The sequence below is a fragment of the Heliangelus exortis genome, chromosome 2 (genome assembly GCF_036169615.1).
Source record: "Heliangelus exortis chromosome 2, bHelExo1.hap1, whole genome shotgun sequence".
NCBI classification, from domain to species: Eukaryota; Metazoa; Chordata; class Aves; order Apodiformes; family Trochilidae; genus Heliangelus; species Heliangelus exortis.
In genome coordinates, this window is record NC_092423.1 from 17,279,482 (window position 1) to 17,305,682 (window position 26,201).

At 38.1% G+C, this 26,201-nt stretch overlaps 1 protein-coding gene across 1 annotated transcript in view; it reads right to left on the reverse strand.

Moving 5' to 3' along the window:
* The window catches only part of APBB1IP (amyloid beta precursor protein binding family B member 1 interacting protein), a 56,135-nt gene that overhangs the window by 17,029 nt on the left and 12,905 nt on the right, over positions 1–26,201 (reverse strand). Inside the window, exons 2-10 of the mRNA XM_071734964.1 lie at positions 25,449–25,520; positions 23,382–23,469; positions 21,428–21,717; positions 19,434–19,511; positions 17,391–17,550; positions 15,313–15,434; positions 8,046–8,120; positions 6,619–6,762; positions 2,986–3,096 (exon numbers count right to left, since the gene is read on the reverse strand). Coding sequence (XP_071591065.1) covers positions 2,986–3,096; positions 6,619–6,762; positions 8,046–8,120; positions 15,313–15,434; positions 17,391–17,550; positions 19,434–19,511; positions 21,428–21,717; positions 23,382–23,469; positions 25,449–25,520 — 1,140 coding nt within the window. The remainder of the gene's footprint in view (positions 1–2,985; positions 3,097–6,618; positions 6,763–8,045; positions 8,121–15,312; positions 15,435–17,390; positions 17,551–19,433; positions 19,512–21,427; positions 21,718–23,381; positions 23,470–25,448; positions 25,521–26,201) is intronic.

The following is a 26,201-nucleotide window of genomic DNA, read 5'->3' on the forward strand; positions in this document are numbered from 1 at the left end:
CTGCTGCAAAACCTACCCCAGCTTCTGGCTTAGTATCAAAACAGCCTGCCCATGATGTGCACGATCTTGTTGCTATGCCAACACTGGTACAATGGCCAACATCAGCTAAGTAACCCAGGTGTGATGACTGCTGTTCAAATTAAATGGCTGAATTAAAAAAGAAACAGGACAGAGGGAGCTGCTGGCTCCAGGTGATTGGACCCATGTTACCTCATGGCTCATTGTCTCTATGAGCCCTTAACTTGACTGGAACCTAAGAGAAGAAAATGAAGAAAAAAGGTCACGTTCCATTCAGAGAGATCAAGGTGAAGCAACATTTGAAGAAATGTCATGAAGACTTTGAGGCAGAAGCCCATAGAGTTCATGGCAGTGTCAAACAACCCGAGAAATCTCATTGTTCTAGCTAGAACCAAGTCACTAGGGTTGTGATTAACATTAGTTACAGGGTTCCTCTTGCCCATAAATTCTTGGTGAAGCCTGGCACATAGATGCAAACATGGCAGGAATGTTCTGCTCATTCTTGTATCTCCTGAGGGCTCTTCCCTTCATAAAGACACCCAGCAAAGATGACAAAGGATGGGGGAAAGCAAAAAGAAATGTTTTATATTTTCTCTTAGCTAATATGAGACACGACCTTTGAAGGCATGTACAAATGCTACAGGGTTTAGCCTGATTATTTGTTTAGAAGGCTCATCATTCAAAGGGGGACTGGAGGAAAGGATGAGATGCTTCCTTCAAGCATGAGGCCACACTGAACCCCAAATCAGACCACCTCACTGGCCATTTGCAGCCATTTGAATGAACAAAGGCCATTTCCCCTGTTCTTGGAGGAGGGATGTCATCTTACCAGTCAGAAATAAATACATTGTTTTTTCAACTCAAATGCCCAAAGGTGGGAAATTGTCTGGTTCTGATTTCAGCAGAGTGGAATTTTCAGCACAGAAGAAAGATATTGCTGAAGCTTCTAAGTCCTTGTATTTCTCCTGTCCTGTAAAGTACAAGCTTGTCGCTTGTCTCTTGCCTCTGATCTTTCATCCTCAGCTCCAACCTCCAAAGGTAAGAGAAGGACAGGACAAAACTCATCATGCCTTCAAAAAGGTAGATACAGAATTCCAACTAATGTAGAGAAATAGTAACAAATATGGATGTCTCCATTGCATCACTCTCAGAAAGCCACCCTAAGTGAAAGGCTTCTTTCTACTTTTGAAACAACTGAAGATTTGAAGATGTCAGTGCTTACTCCAGCCCCTGCAAGAGACAGCTGTCAAAAGAAGCCAAATCTGAAGTTGAACCAGTCAGGAATCTACCAAATGCTGATGTGAGGCAATTCAAAGGAAGAACAATCACTGTAACATACTCTATTCACCACTAAGTAGTGTTGGATATAACAATCTTATCAATATGATGTTTATTCTAGTGTATCACAAACACATTTTAGAAGCATCAGAGCAAACAGTTTTGCTAAGTAGGTTTCATAAATTTATAAGCCTATTATGCATAAAGCTTTCTCTTGTGAGCTTTTGGTCTTGTTCTTCACATTTCCCTTCATGTTGAGGGTACTGTGCTAACATCAGACATCCAGCAAAGCAAGGGTTGTGTGAAGTTGAGTTGTGACTTTTTTGGGGGGTGTAAGTTCTTATTTATAGCATACCTCTTTTCACAAAAGATGCAGTTAAGTCCAGAAAATTTTCCTAATAATTATTAATAGTTAAACACATTGCTGCATAAGCTTCAAAATCATGGTTATATTGTCATATGGACACAATGTGAATAACTGACATTAAATTAGTCAGATACTTCATAGACCAGTCATCTGTTCAGTAAATAAATTTCCACTTATTTTTTAAATCAAGTCCCCTTTTCCTTTTTTTTTATTAGAAGTTGTATTTTTTTCAGACATAATGCTTACCTGTTAACTTCAGAAGACTCACCTGTGTCTTACAAGAATAGATAGGGTTTTTCTGCAAAGCATTTTGCAGAGAACTATAGTATTAAAACAGCTCATCTGTGTTAATTAGATAGATCTGCTTCAGAAAATAAGTCTGGGTCTATAAGCCACTTCTGCTTGGCCATGTGTAAATTAGGCTAGCAGACATTTTCAAACTAAATAAAAACATGCTCTCTGTGTGCAGCTACAGCCAGAAATGTGGTATTTTAAGTGACCTCTTGTGAATGTTTACTGTATTTTTTTTCTGGAATGGCAAGATATTGTTTTTTCTAATATCTTGTTTGCACTGTAGGCCTTTAAATAGAAAAACAGCAAGAAGATTACCTTCTGTCTTATGCACAGTAATCCCACTGTGTTCTAAAATCTGTATTAATGACAGATAAGAAGCAAGGCCTAATTATTGCATCCTCAAAGCTTCATTTTTGTTATCTGAACTATTTGAAAAGCATGGGCTTCTTTTCCTTTCCTAAGAGGAATGCAGAACTCCCAGCCAATTTGTAGTCCTATTACCTGGAGAGGCAGGAATGAGACACTTACTTCAACAGCAAGCACTGATTTTCCTGAGTGGGTGAACAATGCCTTTTGCTCCTCTGCCACAAACAGCTGTGCAATAAAACATCCCATCTGAGATGTCTATTTGTGCAAGATTTTGCATCTCACTTCAACAAACTACTCAGCAGGTATGACTACAATGCAAATAAAAAGTAGCCATACCTTGTAGTATATAGTCCCTAGTGCTCATAAAATCAACATTAGCTGCTTCCAGTCTTCTCATCATACATCTGCCTTGTGTGTCATGTGTCCAGCCCCTTGAACAGTCAGCCAGTGGAAGAATATTCAGCCTCGTTTTGAGGACAAATTTATAGATGTAGGGTAGACATGTATCACAGAACTACCAGTTAAGGTACTAAAGGTGTACTGCTTATCAGCAATGAAGAAGATGACATATGGATATTGGAACTTCAAAACTAAACATGTTTACATACAAAACATTTGCATATCTGACATTTGCAGAACTGATTTTTCATGTAGATTACCTTTAAGACGAAGCAGTGATCTGTAGGTGCCTTATATTTCACTTTATGTTGGTAGCCATAATAAACATTAATGTTCTCAAACTGAATGAAGCATGCCAGATCCCGTGATGTCTACAAATGAAAACCAAGCACATAATTGTTAGAAAAAATTGAATTTTGATGTGGAACTCATTAATAGGACTTTTTTTCAGGTACATGAAGGCCAATGCTTTTTATTTGTTAACTTTAATTACGTTGACTGAAGATTAATTTTAAGAGTGTCCATTCTTAAGCCAGTAATTGGAAGAGGGCCCATACATATTAGGAATAAAATATAAGTCAGTGCAATATTTTACTACTGTTCTGGTTTTGATGTGCTTTATTGCTTTGTATGGAGATTATGGTTTATGGCTAATTAGACCAAATTAAACACTAAAAGAAGAAACAACTGTGGTAAAACAGATATAGGCTTTGCAACCATACCCTTACAATCTGGAGGGGAAAAATAAGGCTGGGGCTTCTAAATTGCTTTGTGAGCTTGCTTGAGGGGTTTTTTTTGTGTGTATGTGTATGTAACAGACAAACTCTCTGGATAATAATAGGGATAATTAGGATATAAACAAGTTTCATCAGTTTTGCTTTGAATTTTCTCCAATTTCCTGGCATCATTCCTTTCTGTATATCACTATATTTGCTTGGCCACAGTATGTTGCTAAAGTAACAAGGTTTCTGTTGCTGGAACACTTCTCATTGCAGTACTTGCATTTAAAGCATAACTTTTGCAATCCTGTAGGTGGAAATGGCTGTGTCACGTTGTCAGTCTTACCTAAACTGAGAAATTGAGAAACTGAGAAAGTAAGAAAAATCAAACCACAAACCCTCTCTAACACTAAGAATGGGTTGCACTCTCGCATCTGATGGTCCTTTAATTCTGTTGTTATTTTTTATATTTTCCTGGCAATATGCCCTTGAATTTGGTTTATTGACAAAATGAGTTTTCAAGTAAGATTTGTGGGGTGAGAAAAACACTCCATACAGTGTGCAGGCTGGGCTTCTCTCTCTCCCTTTGCTCTCCTGAAGCTGGTGTTGGGGATTTTGTCATTGACTGCATGGATGAAGGATTTTCCAACAATGTAATTTCCTAAATGTGCTCAAATCTGTGCCATATAATGACTCATTCCTTTCTGTTATGAACCAGGTAATGACAATTAGGACCAATATGAATGCAGTTGTTATTTTCTTTGAAGTAAGGAACAAATTTTTATGCAAGGGACAAGAGCACTTATTGCTAGTATTTCTGCAATGTTAACATGACAAAGCAACATAATTAACAGAAATTAATTTTTAAACTGTATCTGCAATTCTGATTCTGTTGTTTTGTGACCTTGTCCATTAAGAACATGCTTTTGAATGGGATGTAAGTAGAGTAATACTGAAGAAATTATGACAGCAGTGCTGAATGGTGCCTGGCTTGTTAAAAAACCCCAAACAAAAACCAAAAACAAACCAAAAAACACCAAAGGCCAGTGTATCATCTACATGTGTTCCTATATTTTCATGTTTGCAAATGTATTTTACAGCCAACATCAAGTGCCAAAGGTATGCCAGACTTCTTTGCTTTTTTTTAAGAAGTGAGACATGATTACACAATGAATTTCAAAACAGCTGCAGCAGCTGAAGGTATCGTCTGCCAACTGTTTATTTCTGTATCTCAATGAAAAATCACTCTATCCTCAAGTGCAGGACTGCAGCAAGGTGCATGGGCACTCTTCATACCATCCTGACATGGAATGAACTCTCATAATTTAAGGGTTTTGACTGAAGATCTCTGCTGAATTTTGCTGCAGTGGTTTAAGATGTTTAGCACCCTCACTGCACCCTGCTCACCAACCAGAGATTACTGTCAGCACTTAATACATGTGTACCTGAGCCTCAGCTGTTCCAATACAGACTCCATGAAATAACTTAAATGATCATTAAACACAGATTCGAGCTCAGACCTGAGTTTCTCTGGAATGGCTGAGGCATGGACATGTGTGTCCTTTTGCTGAAAGCTGTTAGAGAAGCAGAAGCAAACAGCTGGCTGCAGTACCATTTTAAAGAGCTGTGACTATTACCTAAAGAACTAGCTGCAAGGTCCTCAGTCCCTGTAAATAGCTGAATTGGTAATATAGTGAGTTTGAAGCACTCACACAGTTCCTTAAAAAGGCTCAGTTACAGGCAGGTGTTACACAGGCTGTAATGATTGACTAGGCAATGATTGACTGAATTGATTACCAGGCAATAAAGTGTTAAATTAAAACAGCTGTTACATGGTAACTATGACTCCATTCTGAGCCTGTGGTTGCAGATTATCATCTCAAAAAAAAGAAAGCACACGCCCCATTTGCATTATGATGGAAAGACACTGAAATGGGTAACACTGGATGATAAAAAAATGCTGGGTAAGTGTCAGTACATGATTGCCCTGCTTTGGTACTGTGCTGTTGGCCATCATGGGAGGCAGGCTACAAGGAAATGTCCCAGATGGACTTTTCATTTGACTGTTCTTATACTCATTCCACCTTAAATGCCTTCCAAATAGCATTCTAGCTCCTAATTGATAGGATGTTCTGTGTGTACAATACATTTTAAGGGCTGAAAGCCATTCTCTCAGGGTCAGGTGAAGTCAAAATAAATTCCAAAATAAAGCAGGTAGGTCTATGTTTCACTGAGATTTGGTTATAAACACAGGTCACTGGAATAGCAGCACAGCAATCCTTTACAAGCTACTGGCTTTGTTTTTTTTCCTTTGTAATTTAGTAAGGGAATGGCAGGACAGTTAAGTTTCACAGTACAAATCATAACAGAGTATCTCCAATAGCACCACCAGAATTTTCAGATATGAAGCACTATCAGAGCTGGACGTGGTAACAGAAGGGGTTTTCACAATACAAAAAGCAAAAAGCAAACCCACCACCTCCAGAACCCATTCTACCCCATCACTGAAAATGAGAAGCCAGCTGCCCTAATGTGCAACATGTCCAGGACCTCTTTTTTATTCCAGTCCTGGCAATTCAAACTCTTTAAATACTTTGCAATAGTAAATATCAGTGCATTTGTTTTGGTCAGGCGGATGCTTCTGTCTCATTTCTTTCTACACAAAAGGCAGTCTTAAAAAGCCTTAAACAGTACAGCATATTATTTAGGTAAAGATCACTGCAGGAAAAAAAAATCTATAGCATTTCTTCATGCTGGTTACCAGTGCAGAAAGTCACCATCAAACAAAGTAAAATTCCACTTTCTTGTGATAAGAAGTTTACTTGAGAACTTAAAAATATTCTTCCACAGGGAGCCCATGTAACAGTGAAGCATTTTGGCAGGATAACACCAGCTGAAGGGCTCTGCCCTGTTTTTTTTTCCCCTACTGACTTCTGGAGCATTCATTTTCATGAATGCTTTTATCTATCCACAGAAATCACAAGGAGATAAACGTGACAGGATTCAGTGACTATTTTCTAATATTTGTACAAGTGGTGTAGTAAGAGTTGAACCAAAAAACCACCAACCCTCCCAGATGCACCAGATAGTACTCTTAAAATGTCACCTTGGGAGTTCTTCACTTTCACCTCTATGAATTGTTTTATTGCAAAAAGGATTATTTGGCTTCCTGACCTTGGTTTTTCCCTTGGGTACATAATAAATTCCAGAAGCTCGTAGAAGAAAATAACGTCTCTTCCAGGACTTTTTTCCATCTTCTTTTAAATAAAGGGCCCCTTCAAGCTCTGGCACAATGACAGATGTCCCACAGAAGCTTTCCTATGCAACAAGAATAATAATACACAAAATGAATTGATTTAAGCACAACTGTATTAATAAACAGCAGAAAAAGACTCCCTTGAAAAATAAAGTTATTTCCTGTGGCAGCGAACATGGGGAATGCAGATACCAGGAAGATGAACACCTTAGACAGGGAAAGGAAACTTTTCCAAACTAATGTGGTAACTTGGCTATGCAATGTGGGTGCTCAAACTGGAAGACTCACAAAACCTCCTCCAAAGGATCAAGCAAAAATCTACAAAAAGCTTTAACTCTACACAGACATGTTTAGTGAAGGGAATAAAACAGAATGGTTGGTGCTGCTGCTGTTGATTTTTTAAAAATTGCTCTATCTGATGCTCTGTAGAGAAATACTTCTGTTGATAAACTCTTTAGAGATAGCTTAGAGACCTAAAAACAGCTAAAGAAAAAAGCCTGTCTCAATCTCTACTTTCATTTTGAAATACACTCTGGCATTTAAAATACTGTTCAAATAAATATACTTAATTGCTTGAAGGACCTGCTGTGGGGTAATTTTTCATGCCAACACTTATCAGCTACCATTTTTACTTAGAATTCACCTGGAATTTTGCTGGTTGACATCTGGAGCCTTCACGAGATGCACTCATTTTGAAATGGGAATACTGTCACCTGAGAACAGCATTTCCTTTGTCAATTTTTGTCAAAGCCAAAATTCTTGCCAGCAGAACTGTGGTAGCATTTTCTTTCATACAGTGCTGAAGTTTTCTCTCTCAAACATACAACTGAAGTAAAGCTTCTGCAGGAAAGGCAAGAGGCTAAACAGCTGACTTGCCAAAAAATGCTGTGTTTCTTTTTCTGTTGTAGTACCAATAACTTGAACAAGAGAGAAGTACAGTACAACTGTTTACTACTGCTCAACCTTACCAACAATATAGGGTTGGCCTAAGGGTGTGGCACAGCTGTTTATTTTATTCTTATTAGTTTAACACTGTTTCTATTGTTATCATAGCATTACTCTTCATAGAAACACAAAGTCAAAACATTTCATGGCATTGGGGTCTATTACAACAAAATAATACTCTATCCTTTAATTAATCTGGCAAGGGATATAATCTACATTTTTAATGAAGAGCAGCAGAAGCAAAATCCAAATATTAAACCTTAGAGACAAAGACATGAACAATCACAGAACTTCCTGTTACACATTTGCCCACAAAGAACTAAATGCTGTTGTAGAACAGACGCAGGTGGTGGCAGAGTTCTGGTGACATTTGCATCTTCATCCTAGAAAGCTGGCTTACCTCCAGTAAAGCCTCTTTGTTTCTATCATTCATTTCTTTGCTTTCATTCTTCCCTTTGCTTGCCAGGTAAAAATTCTGATTAAGACACAAAAGAAATTGATGTTCATTATAAAGACAGCAATACAAGTATCCAGACCCCTCCAAGCCCACCAGCAGTTACTCACTCTTTCAATATTGACTACCCAAGCCAGCTGATGCAAGAGGCAGATGCTTATGGACTCTTCTTACAGAAAACATTAATCACACCTGCCTGATCATGAGTTTTTTCATATATCTCAAAAGGAATAAAAAATTGATTTTGCCTGTGTATATACAACCTCCCAAAGTTTACAAACACTGGTTTATGTTTTTCTCTATTTTTCTGGATCAATGGGTTTGATTTTATCATTCTAATTTGCACCACTTCCTAAATTATTACACGCTGCAGAGAACATAAATTTTTATTGCATGCTGATAATATATATTAATATAATTAATTATATATAATTATTATAATTAATTATATGTAATATATATTAATATAATTCAGTATCAAAAGTCTAGAAAGCATTTTTCCTAACAGCATACTTTGCACGCTTCATATCTACCACTCTGGATATAGCTTATATAAATAAATTATTATTTTATTATTGTTATTTATTATATAAACAAATTATTATTTTTAATAATAGAATAATGAAAAATAACAAAAGTGCTTATATGCCAATGCCTTTATTGAATATTACTGCTTTCTACTTTTAAAACACTTTCTACTTTAAACTTTTAAACTTATGCTGTGCAAAGCATCGTGATGCAATGGAGGAGGTATTCAATAATCTAGAAGAACTCAGAAGACAGGATCACCATGGTATCTTGGCACATGTGCTCCAGCCTACTGAAATAAAAGTCTACATTTTGAAATTACCCTCCTCTTCTTTGACAGAGGTCTATGAATCTGCAGCTGCCCTCCAAGGACTCAGTGCCTGTCTGCCCCTGCAAACAAGGATGAACAGCACCTCATGCACACTGTTATCTGTAAAAATAAACTCACCCACTGGTAAATAGCAAAACCAATTTTGTATCCATCTACACCATACAGATGGACAGAAGGGCAGCACTTAGACATATGTGCAAGTCCAGGCAGTGGGAAGGTAGCTCAGGAGCTCAGACTTGTGTGCTGGAGCCCGTGCAGCAGCTTTGCTCAGCCAGGCAGCAGAGCCTGGCTGCCTGCAGACAGCAAGGCAGGAATCTGGGCATGGAGGAATCAGGTAGGACAAAGAGCTATGCCATGCATCAAGTAGCATTTGGAGCCATGGGCTTGAGGACAGAACAGTGATGACACTCAAATTTCTTGTGTTTTACAATTTTCTAAACAAAAGTACATGTGAGTAGATCGGGCTTGGAAAATACTTGATGCATGGGAAAGACTTACTGATTTCCCTAGAATTACTCAAAAAAGCTAAGTTTGCAGAACAAAGGACATAAACCAAACACCATTTTCTAGGAAATAGACAAAAATCTTTAAAAATGGACAAATTTTGAAAGCTAGCCACTTAAAAATTACTCTTAATTTTTCAGCAGTTCTATCGTTTATCTGACTTCTCATCACTCTCAATTTTTTCATATCCCAAAACTGTGAGAATGTGTCAATTTGCATGTCTAGAACTCCGCAACAACTAAGCTGCAACACAAACACAAACATTACCAAAAGAAAAGCGAAGTGTAAATGAAGGAACATGCTCATGCTACAGTATAAGAAAGAGAGAAATAAGCAGCAAATCTGTCCTGCCAGCATACCATGTTTACAGCAATGAGGCTTATCTGAAGTGAAACCCTGTTCTTCCACACAACCACATCTCTTTTTCAATTAGGGTTGTGAACAACTGTCTCCCAGAACAAAAGCCTTCAACAGATGTTTTTTGGAGGGGCACCAGGAGAGGAAGGGGAAGAGGTGTGGATGATCTCAAACCCAGTTCTTTAAAAAACTGCTTTCTTAGAAGTTCACATCAGAACAGTCAGGGGAAATCAGAAACACAGCCACCTGCAATTTGGCCTACACTGATGCCATTTCTGTGGTATGAACATAAGAAAAGAAACATGAACATTCAATACAATAGCAATAGACAGTTAAGCTAGGAAATACAGTAGTGTTCTTTTTCAGGATATGCAGTAACATATAGCTGGCCCAGACTGCCTGGGCACATTTTCAATCCACGGATGAAGTTAAGCTAAGGACAAGAGCTTTGAGGCTACATCTGAAGACAGTATTCATAGAGGAAAAAACCCAAAGTGAGTCAAAATAAAACCTGCTTAAAAGTATGTCCTCAGAACAACCTGTACAGTGATCCCTGCCTATGCAGCCCAAAACCATTAGGTCTGACTGTATGACAATACTCCACTCAACACAGTGGGAAAAACCCCACAACTGTTCTGAGCAGCTGCAGCCAAGTCCTCTGTACATGTGCAACAACTCTTTACAGGGAGCACCATCACAGCACTGCTGGCTTGATGTTGGCACACTCACTTTTGCACTAATGAAGGTATGAAAAGAAATCTCAGAGGCTACTCTTAGGTTGGGTCGAGCCTCTGGTCTTTGGGATGGATTTGGAAAGCAGAGGGAGATGCAAGCTTTAAGTCCTTTTCTTCTTTAGTTCATTATAAAGACAGAGTATAACCCCTAAAATACACAACAAAGATTTATCAAGGTAAATACACCTTATCATTATCTCAACAAGGCTTGGCTCATCAGCTTTGCTACTGATGGGGAGAGTATTCATCTGGCTCAGTCAGCAGTCAAGCAAACAGATAATAAGAAAATAAAGTTCCTCTGATTATAAGTGATTCACATCCAGGCATCTGGCATCTATTTAGCAGAAACACAGACCACCCCATACTGACATGATCAATGGTAAAGAAAGAAAGTTTGAAATTATATCCATGTTGGGTCTCTAGCAACACAGCTTTCTCGATAGGGAAACAGGGCTCTGCCACCTAAACCAATGATACACAGATGTACGTGGTCATCTTTCACCTGCTAACACACTTTTCATTTATTGCAGATTCCCTGCTTTAAGACTCTGCCCTCAGATCTAGATGTACATGATACTTACTGACAGTGGCTAAAAACCTGGGAAGCAGACTGTACTTGTTTTATCACTGTGTGGTCTCCTATTTTTTATCTGAAACACATTTATCCTACAGGAGGCAAACCACATGTGTCCACAAGAGGCCATTCCAAGTCCAGTAGCCAAAGGTCATGATAAAAGCCAAGCTCTTTCCTGTCTGAGGACACCACTGGGAAAAGCACATTTGGTCTAGTATATCAGGTCATTAGTGGGACAAGATGTGGCTACAGGGCAACTCTCTGCATGCCTACAGATTTGAGAATTAACTATTTTTTACATGCAAAGGACAATGTCTTTCTCTTGATAGAGAGAATCCTGAATGGAATAGGTTCAGCCTCTTAGGCTGGTAACAGAAGAAAGCAAACCGAGAGGGTTATTTTAACAAACAAACCAAAGTATGCTGGCATACTTTGTCACTGGGTTTGCTTTGTTTGCACTGTTTTGGTTATTTGCTGCAGAGAGGAGCAGTCAAGTGATTTTTGCTGAATTACTCCATGCTAACACATCCTAGACCAGCTGAAGCTGACACAATGCCAGTCACTCTACCATCATTCTGCCTGACTCAGACTAATGTAGAGCCAGTAGCAGCTTCAACACGTACTGCTACCCAGCTGTGACATTCTGAAGAGACATTCTGGCAGAATTTCTCCCTGTGCTTACCCAAGACAGCAGTGAAACTATCTGATGACCCATCTATGGATTTACACTAGGAGGAAGGTTCATATGAACAGAAAAAAAATCCTGCTAAGACTTTATGCAGGCTTTAATTAATTTTGTGTTCTGCACTGTAAAGTACCACTAGTCTATGCATGCAACCTTTCCACTAAGGGAGAGAGTCATCTCCTTTTGTATGGAAAGGCAGGTAAAAAAATTGTGGCTGCATCTCTCTCCCCTGTATAGCCCTCATTTTCAATAGTTTCAAAGAACATCTCCTCAAGTAAACAAACCAAATTTGGATCATGGCATAAACAGCAGCCTTAACTACTGCACTGCCAAACTCTCTGATCAGTGTTCCATGTCTTTATATTTTAAAAGATAGAATTTTCTAAATGAAGCAGCACCTCCCCTTTCATCTTTTTTTCATACGTAGCCCCATCCAAGCTGGAATGCAGCAGCTACTTAGTACATACACAGAACACAGGTGTTCAAGGTAGAATCCTATCTCTGATTTGCCTTCTAAGTAGGTTGCATTTTTGCTTTAAAGCTACTGAAACTGATTTTCCAGAACATCTACAGGGTTTGCAAGTGCACAGATCACACTGCATGCAGCAAACAAGGCAGATGCTCCATACTCATGACCATTTTATCATCTGTGAAATGAGCTGCCTGTTTATCCTCATCCAGACTGCACCTGGAATGAGGCAAGACCTGGCCAGCTCGCATCTCATTTCAGTCCATTGCAACTGCATGCTGAATGCAGCATAGATTGTGCAGAAAAAATAAAAGAACATGGGCATAACCACAATTTGTATCAAGATGTGTCATTTAAGCAATGCCCATTAAAAATACTAGAAGATATCTACAATTGCTCTGTAGATTGCATAAGTAAATAAATATATGAAGCTGAAGGCAAAGCTCTTCTGAAGCCTTGAAATTCTGATTTTCAACTCTGTTTACTTGATTCTATAGGCGGAAGGAATTACTAGAGCTGACTTTTCATGCCTTGAAGATTATGAATTATGAACAAATTATCGTAAGTTTTCATTAAAACTTTCCAAAATCATAATAAAACCACCACTAATAATAAAACCAGCAATAATAATAAAACTACTCCTACTACTACTAATAACAATAATTAACAATCACCACATGCATGTGGTGTCACCTGCACTATTTTAATTTATCCTGTCTGCTTTTATCAGCAGAAGAAAAACACAGGAAATCAAAATGTGTGTAAGCAAAGATCAAATAGTGTTCTAAGACCATTCCCAGCATTTACAGTCAGAATTTTTAATCCACCTGCCCCTTACAGATAATCCTGTTTAAATGAACCAAAGCATTTTCTACAATTTCCCTTTTTCTAGAGTCATTTTTAGATGAGAGTTATTTTTTGAGCTTTTTGAAAAGAGGTGTTGAGATCTGACAACCTTTCCTTTCAAGTGTCAAGCACAGCATCACTCAACTGCATGACAAAGCATCACCTTTCCTTTGTAAAGGTTTTCTTTATTTGCACATGTACCAATATGCACTTTCATTTCACTCTGCAGTCAGAGACTTGTGATTCTCCATCTCTGTACATGAATCACTGGTGCCATTCATGGAACAGTCATTTCCTGTGTATTCCTACCAGGCTAAATTATGTTACATTGAGGAAAGGGCAAAAGTGTGAAGAGGGGAACACCTGAGGATTTTGCAGATGCTTTTTCTAAAATGTATTTCAAATACTTTAAAAAACTGTTTTCAGAAAAAAAAAAGTTGCAGAAAAAATACCAAGAGAGTACTGCATGACAAGAATGACAAACTGGCATTAGCTGAGCAGCATGTTAATAGAACACAAATAGAAGATAAATCTTCCATTTCAAAACTTTAGTTCCTCCTTAGAAAATGAAACACATTTCATTAATTGTTGTTTAATCTATACCATGTACATAACTAGTTCACAGAAAGAAACAATTAACATTGGCACAGCTTATAGACTTTCTCTAGAGGCCCACTTGTTTTAGTGATACATCTGGACATCTTTATAATAAGATTTTAAAAAGCATTTAATTGCTTCAAATCCCTGTAGTGAAAATTTTGTATCACTTATTTGTCTAAGAATACATTGTAGACACCTGGCCACATTTGGAATTTGCCTTTTTGTTTTTCCAGAAAAAAATCTGCAAGGTAAAAAACTGCGAGATCTCAGAGAGACTCAAGCTCAAGGGCTGCAGACATGTCCAGATCAAGCTCAGCATGTCCCAAGACACATCTCAGGACAAAGCTACACTCATATTCTGGTTTTAGTTTAGGTCATATTTATTTCTGAAGTGCAATCAATCAATCAATCAATCAAAGTGCCCACAATCTTCATCAAAAATTTACTTTCCATGGGAGCTTCACAGTCTTGCCCTAAGGCACTTTCCCAAATAACACTTAGTGGTATACAAATTAAATGTATGATTGAACCTCTGCAGCTAGGTATACTTATGGCCCTTGGAAAGTATGACATCCTGAGTTATCATGCATGTTTTACTTCCAAAACTGGCTTCACTGTTTAATTTTAAAAATCAGCATCAATCTATGTATACCACAGGGTAAATTTCCTTTCCCTGACTGTGGATACTTTGACAACGAACGAAACTTTCTCTCCATAGATTTTATTTTAAACATTGGCTTATTTAAAAAAAAGAAAAGCAGAAAAACAAACAAACAAACAAAACCAACCCCAAAACACATCAAACTTCCTAATGAGCATCTTGGTGAGATTTGCTGCCAAATTACATATTTGACTCATTTTTTTTCAGCAAAGCTGAATTGCTCAATTTTTCTGTTGCTGCTCTCAGGAACAAACCAGATGCTCAGAAAGCTGTAAAGCCACTGACAACGGGAAAAATCTAGTGCCCCAGAATCTACTGAATGTATGTGTTCAGGTGGTTTTAAATAGGGTTTTGACCACATATCACTATAATCATTTGTATTTACACCTATTCTGAATAATTTGATGCATTTCAGTGTGTAGACCCTACAGAGTTAGGGTGTCTACGTTACTGTTCACCCATTTCTTCTCCAAAGTCTAAATGGAATTCAGATAAACTCACTGTATTACACAGCATATTTTCTATGAAGTTTCACATACAGCTGGAAAAAACTGGATCTTCAAGGAAATGTTGATTTTCATCAGTAGAAACAGTGTCTTACTGTAGCAATGACACAATCTGAGTTTTGACAACTGTGCCATCTCACTTTGGTTCTGAGAGCTGTGCCTAAGCAACAGCTTTCACCAGTGGAGAACTAGATGCTTCATTTTTTACCACTGCAGATGGGACTTTAGTATCAGAAAAGAATGGAAAGCACTAATTTTCAAATCCTTGCATTCAATATTCCAGGAATTTTTTTGGTTGAAAGCACAAGTTTTCTTTTCTCTAATTTTGAACTAACAGAGCTGAAAGCAAATTATTAAGGCAGCATACAGAGTAAATGACATGATTTTAGATTCTTATCCAACTACCATGTTAACTTACCTGAGGATTTTTAAATAAAGCATATTTTTCACTTTTTTCCAAAAACAGAATCTTATTCTCAGTGTCTCGAGTCCAGTCTGATAAAACTTTAACAACATTTTCATGGTCCTCAAAAAACCTTTCTGGAGAGATAGAAAAGGTAATATAAGACACTGAAATTCTCTCTCCCCTCTCCCGAGGCTGCAAAAATTCCCGTGTAAGAACGTAATTATCTGATGTTCACTCAGAGCTGGACAGCCCAGCACTCTTATCCATGGCACAGAAGAGAGCAAAACCACATAGTGTCATATGGAAGGGCAAATCAACGACAGAAGATGCCTTATGTAGCTCTGGCATGCTCCTGGATTTCTGTAAATCTGTGCTTTGCACACAGACTGCAAAGGATGGAAACAGTGGCTCACTATGAGTAGATGGCTACACCAATGTCTTTGGCTATTGAACTGAAAAAAGTAGCAAAACCTTATTTCTGAGTCTTTTTACTTATGTCAGCAAGAAGAATTCTATGTATGGAAAATAAAATGTTTTGATTCAAACAACCCTATTTAAATACAGAAAGACCAAAACAGAGGAGACAGGAAGATGGACAGAGAACTGATGGTAACACTGTTTTGCCCAGCATCTCTGTAGTTACAAACCTCACCCAGAGACGTGGGAGACCTAAGAGTCAGTTCTCTCCTCTTCTGAGCTTTTCTGAACCCAGATCCTGCCCCCAGGAAAGCCACAGGGTATGCTGAGGTTAGGTAACTCCCATCTCCTGTGGTTTCACTAGGACAGAGTAGCTGAGCATCAACCTCCTTTAGAATGAAAAAAATCTGAGTACAATTTGACAGGTAATTTTGGAAGGATCCAAATGGCATTATTCTACAAGTTCAATACTGGGGCAGGGAATTTACCCAGCTCCAGTTTTCAGTATGATTTTGGCACTTCCCCGGGAACACCTCAGCTCCCATTTCAGTGGTCTGTGGTGATCACATCTTTCAATGGCCTAAGTTGGCCTAGTATAAAGGAGATAACAGAGCACACGTTTTGTAGGTTTCCTTAACACACCTTGTTATTTTTTACCAGGGTTCAGTATGTCCCATCAAAATTAAATTTTGTGAACTAATTGAATTTCCCAAATGAGGTTAGTTTTCTTCCTTGCTCCTGAGCAGTTAGGCTTTTTCAGCTATTTTTACATTTCTTTGTTTTAGTTTATTAGGATGATTATTCCTGGAGTTTTTTAAAAGTGCAAAATTTCTTTATGCATTTTTACATCTCTGCTGGGAGCCTGTAAATGGAGAATGCTAAAGGCTGACAGTTTCCCATTTTTCTAGGTCAAATGTGATCCTGGAAGAAAGTTGTAGCAATTTTCCTTTTCCTTTTGATGTGGATACCTTTGCAGCCTGGACAATAAAAAGATAATGAAATAACTCACAATTAGAGAATACTCCATTCTTAATCAGCCCTTGATGCCTTTATGAAACAAAACTCATTGAGTTGCACCAAACAATAAGTAAGTTTTGTGCAGCTGTCTCTTAGGGACCTGAAGGCCAATTTAGTTATTTCTTAAAGCATAAGGTACCACCAGCAGAACTGTAGCCTCATAAGAGATCCATACCCTGCTCACAACTACACCTAATAAAATTACTGTCACAAGTGAAAAACATTAGAAATGACTGAAATGCTTCTCAGCCAGCCTTGTTTAATGACATTTGGCCAATATGTCGCTGACAGCACTTCAGCACTGCATCCTCTCTTCAAAGAGCAGAATTGAGTACTGGAGTGTTTGAGTCTGTCACTGCCTTGGCAAACACAGTGAAATTCACAGGGCCCCTTCACTTTGTGTAAAACAGAATAATGGAAATGGCATTGGGCAAGGATCTCTCTGCAGCTCACAGTATGGGTGAATGAAAGGCTCATTTCTAAAGCAAGAAAGGCCCAAGAACATTCCCACAGCATCCCTCAGCTTAGAGACTGTGATGTTCCAGCTCCGGTGAACACACAGGCAGGAGAAATGTTATTACTTATCTTTTTAAGGTTACCAATAGCATAGACCCACTCTATCTATTTGCTGTATGTTCTCTCACTATGCCACTTACCAATTTGCAGTTCTGGATACATTTCATACAGGCACCAGTCAACGCTGCAGTTGCAATGAGTTTTCTCACAGAGATTGTTTATAACATCCCGTGTCACCTGACGCTCATCCACCATCAGTGACTTGGTGCTGTTATCGTACATGTGCACCTTGACAACAAGCTGAGTACAGAGTCACAGAGGAGTCAATTAATTTCAGAAGCAAGTAAAAGGTCTGAATCTGCTAATACAGATAAGAAAGATTAAGGCTGAAGGTCATTTCTGATTCAAAGGTACCCTTGTCCCACACTGAGCTGAGGGAATAAACCAGCTTGGAAGCTCTCACATTATATTGCCACCAAAATAAAGACCTTTTCTCAAAAAAGGAAATTGAATCTTGATCAGTTTCCTAAGTGCTTGACTTACAAAAGGTGAAATTGCTATGGAGAAAGCTCAGAAGTTAATCTCTTCTCCACATCTACTAGATGTGCAATTAAGGAAAATGCTTGATAGTGAAGCCAAGTACAAAAGGACAGAGCATTCTCAATGCAATCTAGAAATGTGGAAAGAATCTTGCCATGCCAACACACTGACCTGAAATCAGATTGTACTAAGATGGACAGTAGTACAACAGCCATAAATAAGCACACAGGTGAGTTACTTATATGGAGTAAATTAAACTAAGAGACTATTTTTTCATATTGTGAGGTATTTGTTAAACACGAAACAGTATGCACTTTTCCAAAGAGGAATAATGCAAGACAATGCTGACATACATAAAATGTGATAAAGAACTGCAAATTCATTATAAGGAAAGTACTTAAAATGTTCCATTAGTATTGAGAACAGAAGAAATATTGTCTACAGGATCTGTATGTGGGAACTGGAACTAAACTGGTGACTTGGGAGGACTTCTCCAAATAGACTTGTTTAAACAGCTCCTTATTTTAAAATGTATGCATAATAAGCTGTCTCTGCCTTTGCTCATAGGAGAGATGTTCCAGTAGCTTAAACATCTTTGTGTCCCTTCATTCACTGGGATGGGACTGTCTTGAGCTTGGAGGAGGTGATCCTTGAATATTAACCAGCTTTCTTAGGCCCATCTTTCTTCCAGTGCCTTATTCCAAGAGACTCTTTAAAGCAGATCTTTGAAGGCAAAGTCTGCTCTCCTGATGTCCAGGGCTCTGAGTTTGCTTTTCATTGTCCTCCCTGGCTTCTTCTCTTTGCTTTCAGTAAAAGAGAGACGACCAGTTTTCTTGACTATTACTTAGCCAATTTAGAATTAAAAAATGACATGGTAATTTTATTTTAGTGACATAGCCACAAAAAGATTAAAACTTACTTCTACCCCATAGTTCAAAATATTCAGAGTAGGGGGAAAAGTAGGAAAAAAAAGAAGTCTTGAAAGGAAATTTTTTCTCTCAAATAAGAACTGCTAACATTTAGAGGAAAAAAAGGTGAACAAAGAGCAGTCATAGGTCTAAGTTATAGAGCTTTACAAAGACTACACTGGCGAAATCCTACCAACACACTATCAGAAGTAATATTTTTACATAGACATTAAGTGTTCCATGGGAACCATCTCAAGTGTAGGCTACCCCAAGTTTACCCCAATTCTCCTTGGAAGCCCAGAAGTCTCCAATCTCCAGCACTTCCTCTCTCCTGTCTGAGTTAAGACTGAAAGGTCATGATTGTATTTCATTCACATCCATTTTTTCAGAGTTACTGAACATCTGCAGCTTCCGTTGAGTTCTGCTAGAATACTAACTTAGGGTCAGTGGACATAATTACATGACACTGCAGCACTGTGCAGACACTGGAGAGACACAGAGAGCTTTCCCCTAACACTGGAAAAAAATAGAGGCAGAGCCTTCCAAGTCCTCCTAAAATTAAATTCCTCAGGGGTACCATTCTCCCAGAGACTTCAGCCAGACAGATGTCTCAAGTTACAGACCAAATATGAAAAAAACCTAGTGATTTCAATAAGAACTTTAATACTGACACGAATGATAATAATTGCTTAGCTGGTAGCTCTTACAGTAGCATTTCACGATTTTAAGGCTCACCTTTTTAATTTTTGCTTCCTTCAATTTCTCCAATGCAAGTCTAATCTTGTCAGCTTTAGCCCGTGCCTCTTGCTCTTCCTGAAAAGACACAAGATACTTGGTATACTTCTTGTTAAGTAAGGCCAACAACTTATGTTTACTTGACAGATGTTATTTATATCTTATTATTTATATCCAGAACATAAGGCTTGTCGTGGGAAACTTCATTGTTACAGGGAATTGTCAGCTTTCCTTGAATAAATATGCTCCAGCAAAAGCTCTGATTTACAAGTCAAGCACTTCCTTTTGTTGCCCAGTCATGCAGCTCTTCCATGATATCAAATGCTACAGGAATGCTAGAAAACTGGTCTCCTCTATATCCATATATAAGATTTTTTGCTACAGTACTCACAGGCATGCCCAACTTCAGTCAGTGACTGTGAGAGAAAGCTCCTGCTCTGCTTCCACACAAAATTTTTCAGTGTTATCTTCAGCCACCATTTTCTATCCCAAAGTCATAATTTTAGTAGTCTTTAAACTAAGAAATCCAGGATTTTTCATGGGAGATGCACTTGCAAGAAACTAGGCCTAACTAAGCATTGCCACCACTTCCTTCTTAGAGAGATGTCATAGAATCCTAGGAAAAAATGAGCTAAAAAAGTTATCTTATTCATCCCAAGCTTTGAGGCATGTTCAACAATAACTTATGTACTCCTGACTGACATTCCTCTGGCTGAAGTGAGCATCTTTTGTTTTATCACTGCTTCCTCTAGATACTAGGATCCTTTAGGATGTCAGACATAGAAATGAGGTGTGCAGCCTGACAGAGATGCCTCAAGCATGTTTACTGTTGTTGAATTCTCCACTATATGTACCAGGAAATCAGTTGAAAAATGTCTTTTTTTTTTTTTTTCTCTACATGTATGGAAATTTGCATTACTACACCTAAGAGATGCTTAACTTAAGAATACAAAAACAGCTTCTGTAGTTGAACACAAGCTGCTGGGCAAAGTGCCTTTTGCAGTAAGGCTGACTGTTCTACAGAGGGAAGAGCACAGTTTCTCACACTACAGCCCTCTCCTTACCCTCTCAAAACACCTCTCTCCAGGAGGCAGGGAAAGCATCTTAATCAAAGCAGTTGATTGTGATGCAGGCAGGGTTTCTGCTGAGAGTTTTAGGCAGACATAAATCAGGCTTCACCTGCATGGTACCCATACTGAACAGTTCATACACTGTACAGATCTGTGCAATACAGACTTCATCTGAGAGCCTTCCTGTTTTTATAACTTTTGCCTGTCTTAATTTAGAAAAAGGAAATTATGCAAAGTAAATAAGCTATCAGAGGCAAAATTTTAGCACTGTTAAAAAAATGCTTTGACACGTTAAAAGATTTGTTTTCCTACCACAGAATCATCACCACATTTTCTGGATCTTCAAATAGAAGCGTGTAAATCATCCAGATAATGTCATAGAAAATGCAGCAGCCTTGAACCCAGTCTCCTAACCAATGTTGAGTTTTATACAACTGAACAGCTTTTCCTGTTGCAAGAGATCAGTTAGGCCAGGGGTAAAACATACACAGCTCATCATAGCACATGCTGCAGTGATGAAACATAGTGACATCTTCACAAAATGGTCAGATTTTTGGCAATGATTTTCACTCATGCCAAGGCCAAGTTTTCTATGAGAAGGTATTAGCAGATCAGAGCTTAATTAAAAAATTCAGTGACAAGTTTTCCGTTACAGTAAACTGTTTGCAGTGATTTATGCCTGTCTCAGGATATCAAAAAGATGATTAGAAAGGTGAAGGAATGGGCAATAGGTGAAGGAACAGGCAGAAATTGCTGAGCCCAAAATCAAAGAAAATTCTCATTCCGTAGTTCATATGTTTCATCATTGCAGAAACTTCTCAAGATGTTTCTACCTGGGTTATCCATTGTTGTTCCAATGCCAAATACCACGTGTAAAATTATAAGAACTTAGAATGCTTAGAACAATGTTCCAACCAGGCTTACCTGGGTGAGTGGCTCAGGAGGAGGAGGTGGTGGTGGTGGTGGAAGGCCTGAATCAGGCTCTGGAGGTGGAGCAGGCAAGTCATCCACAAGTGGTCTGGTAATGGTAACATAAAGACTTGCTTTAGAATAAATGTCACTATCCAAGCCTGTTGAAGGCTGAGTGACCATACTTTGCTGGTTGCCAGAACTTTTCTGGGCTTGTAAAGTTCTCTGTTCAACATCATTTATGTCTGCTACAAGATCAGCCATTAAAGCATCCAAGTCTTTGTCCTCTAGGGCATTTAGGGATTCTGTAAAGAAAACCACAAAATGTGTCAGAGTGGATGTAATGCAAAACAATATGTTTCCAGTTCAAAGGAGATTAAATTACAGAAGGCATGGTTACTCTAAGTTAGAAGGGTTATGGGAAAGGAAACAACATTTTACATGGGTTCAAGAAATTAAATGTGTTTTAGGAATATCAATTAATCTGGTCATGCTGAAGTTCAGAGCACAAGGAACTCTATGAATAAAAATAAACAGGACAGAGAACTTCACTTTCAGTTATACAGCCTGAGGCCCTCATGATGTTATGAAACCTGGTCTCAATCCAGCTAGGTTTCTGGGCACATGCTTACTGATATGGATGCAAGAAATTCCATTAACTCCTATTAGTCTATTTATACTAAGTGCATACATAAATGCTTAGCAAATTTTGATATAGCACACAACAAACAGTGTAACTGAGGACAAGATCAGGAATCAATTCATATATTACTACTATTGTACGACTCTAAAATTAGCATGAAGAGAATCAGAAAGTTTTAAGACACACAAAATTATATGGTATCATTTATAGTCCATCAGTAATTGTGCAATCAGCATCTGTGATATACCTCCCATAACATGCAAGGCTTTGAGGATTCTTTAGGCAAACAAAGAAGACAGTCTCATTTTCAAAAGCAAATTATCAACCAGATAGAAATGCTGTAACTTTTACTTTGTGTCTTCTACTCTGTCAGAGTATAAGATAAAATCCTTTACTGGAACTTTATATACAATTTCTTTTTTGGTTGTTTGAACTAGCCATAGCATAAGAGATCCTGTGGAATAGCACCCTCTAGGACAAATTAGCATTCTAGAAGAGAAGGGCTCTTTAAGAAACAACAGATTCAGTGGTTTAAATCTCTCTGAAGAGACTAGTTAAAAAAAATAGTCACAAATGGGGAGAGCTTTCAGTGGGATTTTGGAAAGGGATGGAGAATGCTGAACAAGATACTAATGCAGTCCAACAAAGAGCAGATCATTCATCATACTGTGTGTGAACACAGCACTAGAGTGTCACAGTTTACTCTGCTTTATCTGTTATGTTAGGAGTATTTTCATAAGCTTTTCTTTTCAGTGGGAAAGTTGGCTTACGATCCTTTCTATTTATGTACCTCTACCCACTTTGCTGGTAGAGGCATTAGGCAGCTTAATAGTGAACTGATCCTGGGACAAAATCACAGCCTTAACAAGCAACTGTACATGCAAAAGTGGCAGTGCAAGCCAGAATGAGCAATGCAAAGCAGAAGCTGTTGAAACTGGTACTTCCGCTGGACAAAAATGCTTATGCAGGTCTGACCTCATGCTGAGGAACTTTGTCTTCTGTTAAATTAAATCCTTATGTAAACAGGTTGCATTTTAGAAAGCAATTTGGGGAGATTTCTCAGACTTGTTTTCCACTACACTCAGGCATATTAAAATGTCTGGCTCCTATATAAGACTGATCAATGTCCCTTTAAAAATAAGTTGTCCCCTTTGAAGTTTACTAAATTGAGTCACACAAATATACCTCCCTCTCCAGAAAAACAATTTTGGGGTTTTTTTGGTTTGTTTTATTATTAAGGGTGTTTAAAGCTTTTCTTCTCATTTGTTGCTGTGAGGTTTTTTAAATAAGCATAAAAAGCCTGAAAGAGTCCACTCAGCTACTTACCGTTTAAATCTTTAAAACCAACTGTAAAGCTAAATTCATTGTTGGACACTTTGGGGGATGGAGGTTGTACCGTCTCCACTCCTAAACTCTGTTAAGGTAGAAGAAAAAAAAAAAAAAAGAGGTATCTGATGACATAATTATTATTACAGACATTAGGATTGGTAAAACAATTACCTGAATTTGTCTAATGAAATAGACTCTTCAAGGAAGAGAATGACACCCACAAGTTTCTGAGATTGTGCCTAGACTGGTAAGCTAAACAGAGCCAGGACAAGGGTTCAAACACTGTCTCACAATCATACCAAGTGTTTATGGTTTGTGTGTTTCCCAATACCAGGCTGACCCACTCTAACTGCAGCTCCTGTCAGGCAACCCCAGGCATGGTGTGGAGAACAGAGGAGGCTACAGCTGTTCCTACCAGAGACAGTGGATAAAGCCAGGTGCATTTTTACGTTTTGGTTGGTTTTTTTCTGAAGGAGGGCAGGAAGAGGGTCTTGAAAGAGTATAGTTGTATACACATTTGACTTACACAGTGCCATTTGTTTTATTTACTAATATAAAGGTAACCTAGCCTTTGCTTTCTCATGTTGCTTGCAGAAAAAACCCATCCCAGTACAACAAACAACAAAACATGCTGCTGTTTGCAATGTAAACTGGAAATCTGCATACTTTATAATAGAATTCCTACTTTGTGGCTTGTTGGTGAGGAAAGGACCATTGCTTCACAAGTTAGAAGTGTATAAAATGGAGACGGAAAAAAGATAAATTCTCCCTTCCACAGTGAAAAAGGTGATAGCTCTAATAAGCAAACACTGTAGACAAGACTGGAAGGAATTTATGGGAAGAACCATACATATGTCCTAAGGCAGGGCAGTTATACCTGGTTTTAAATGCTTCCTATTAGATAAATTCCATATCACCTATGGCAATCAGTTCCACTATTTCACTATCAAGACCACAAAACCTGCCATCAAACCTTTCCTGTGATACTCAACCTAAACTTCTTTGCTGCAGCTGAAGATCATTCCCTGTTGCCCTACTCTCCATGGACATGAGGAACCAGTATTTCTTTCTGCCAAGATGTTATTTGATGTATTTTAAGATTTTTATCAATCTCCTCTTCTCTAGACTAAACAACCTGCCCTACAATCTTTTCTGGCAGGTCATGTTTCTTTTCCTTCCCATGATCCCCATTGCTTTCCTCTGGATTTTCTTCAGTCAACCTTCCTTTTCTTCAAAGGACACTGTTCCCCTGTTGAAGTCTTACAAATGCTGAGCAGAATGGAAGGATTACTTCTTATATCCTACAAGCTATATCCCTGTTTATACATCCCTGTGAGATGTCTGTCCATTGGTGCTCATATCCAGTATGTTCCAGTGGTATTTACATTTCTTAGAGCTGCCTGAAAGTGACAGACATTTTGCATTAAAATTAATGTAAATGTTTTTCTTGGCAGCCCTTTTCACCTATTTCCCATCCAGAACGTGCTAGTTTCTTCTGAAGTTATACAGGGCTGGAAACCAAAGCAGTGAACACTGCTTCTATGTTAACACTCACTGATAAAAACAGACATGGCATAAATAGGGGAAGAGGGAGAAATGAAGCACATGAGATTTTAGCGTCCAAGAAAAAAAAAAGAGAAAAAGGGAGGGCACAAAATTTATTGGTGAAATGGCCTGTTAAGAGCATAAAGGAAATGCTTTCATTACTAATCTCATAGAGGCCAGAAAAATGCAGGAAAAAAGGGAAGTATATGCAAAGAGAAATTAAAGACAAAACAATCAAAATGCTAAAAAAAATAGTTTAAAATTAAGTACATAGAAATAGAAGAACATGCCTGTCATAAGCATTTTGTTCTCTAACAGTTTAGCCTGCATTGATAATACCTTATTCTTCAGGCCAGTTGTTTTAAATCTCAAGCAGATAAATTTAATGGAAGGTTTTTTTTTAAATAACATGTCTGTATTTATTCAGAGTTTAGGTACAGGAGAAATGTAGAAAAGCTTCCTCTTTTCTCTAAATTATAGCTATTTTTCTAATCTTGATGGAAAAAAAGAACTATTTACCTGGGTTAGCATATCCATCTCCCCAAGTAAATTGCTGAACATTTCATCTATGTCATCGCATGGAATCTCCATCTGGAAAAAAAAAAAAAATCCATATTTGAGGGGTTATTTCAACCCAGCAATGGCCAAAACCAGGATATGCAACATTCTTTTATATTGCATTCCCAATTAACTTTAAAACACCTGTTCATGACTTGCAAACACCTCTTCCATAGTTTAAAAATAATTACTAACAAATCAGAATCTCAATCCTGTATATGCTTAAAACCACATTTGGGCTCCACAGACACTAGGAGTTCCAACCACCTCCTTGTATTATATACATTTCATAGGAAGTCAACAAACCATGGTTTTATCTTAAGCACCAAAGAAATACAGCTAGTGAGAGACAAAGATGGAAACAAAGTCTGAGGGTAAGAAGTTCCTGAATGCTTCATGTTGAAAGGTTTGTCTCTTTGGCTTAGATGCCTCATACAACATGAGTTTATTAGGTGTTATCTAGGGCAAGACTTGGTTGTGATTAGGTATGTGTCTCAATATTTCTCCCAATTCTTTTCCAAATATATGTTGACTGAAAGAAGTGCAGTCTTACCTGACCTCAAGATACCTGAGGGAGAGCACTGAGACACAGGAACTGGGTACATGCTGCATGACAGTAAATGGTGGCTCTTTGTGCAAGAAGAGTGAGGACAGCACCACACAAACTGGGGAGATACATCTTCTGTAATAATCCTCTTTCTCACAAATTTATTA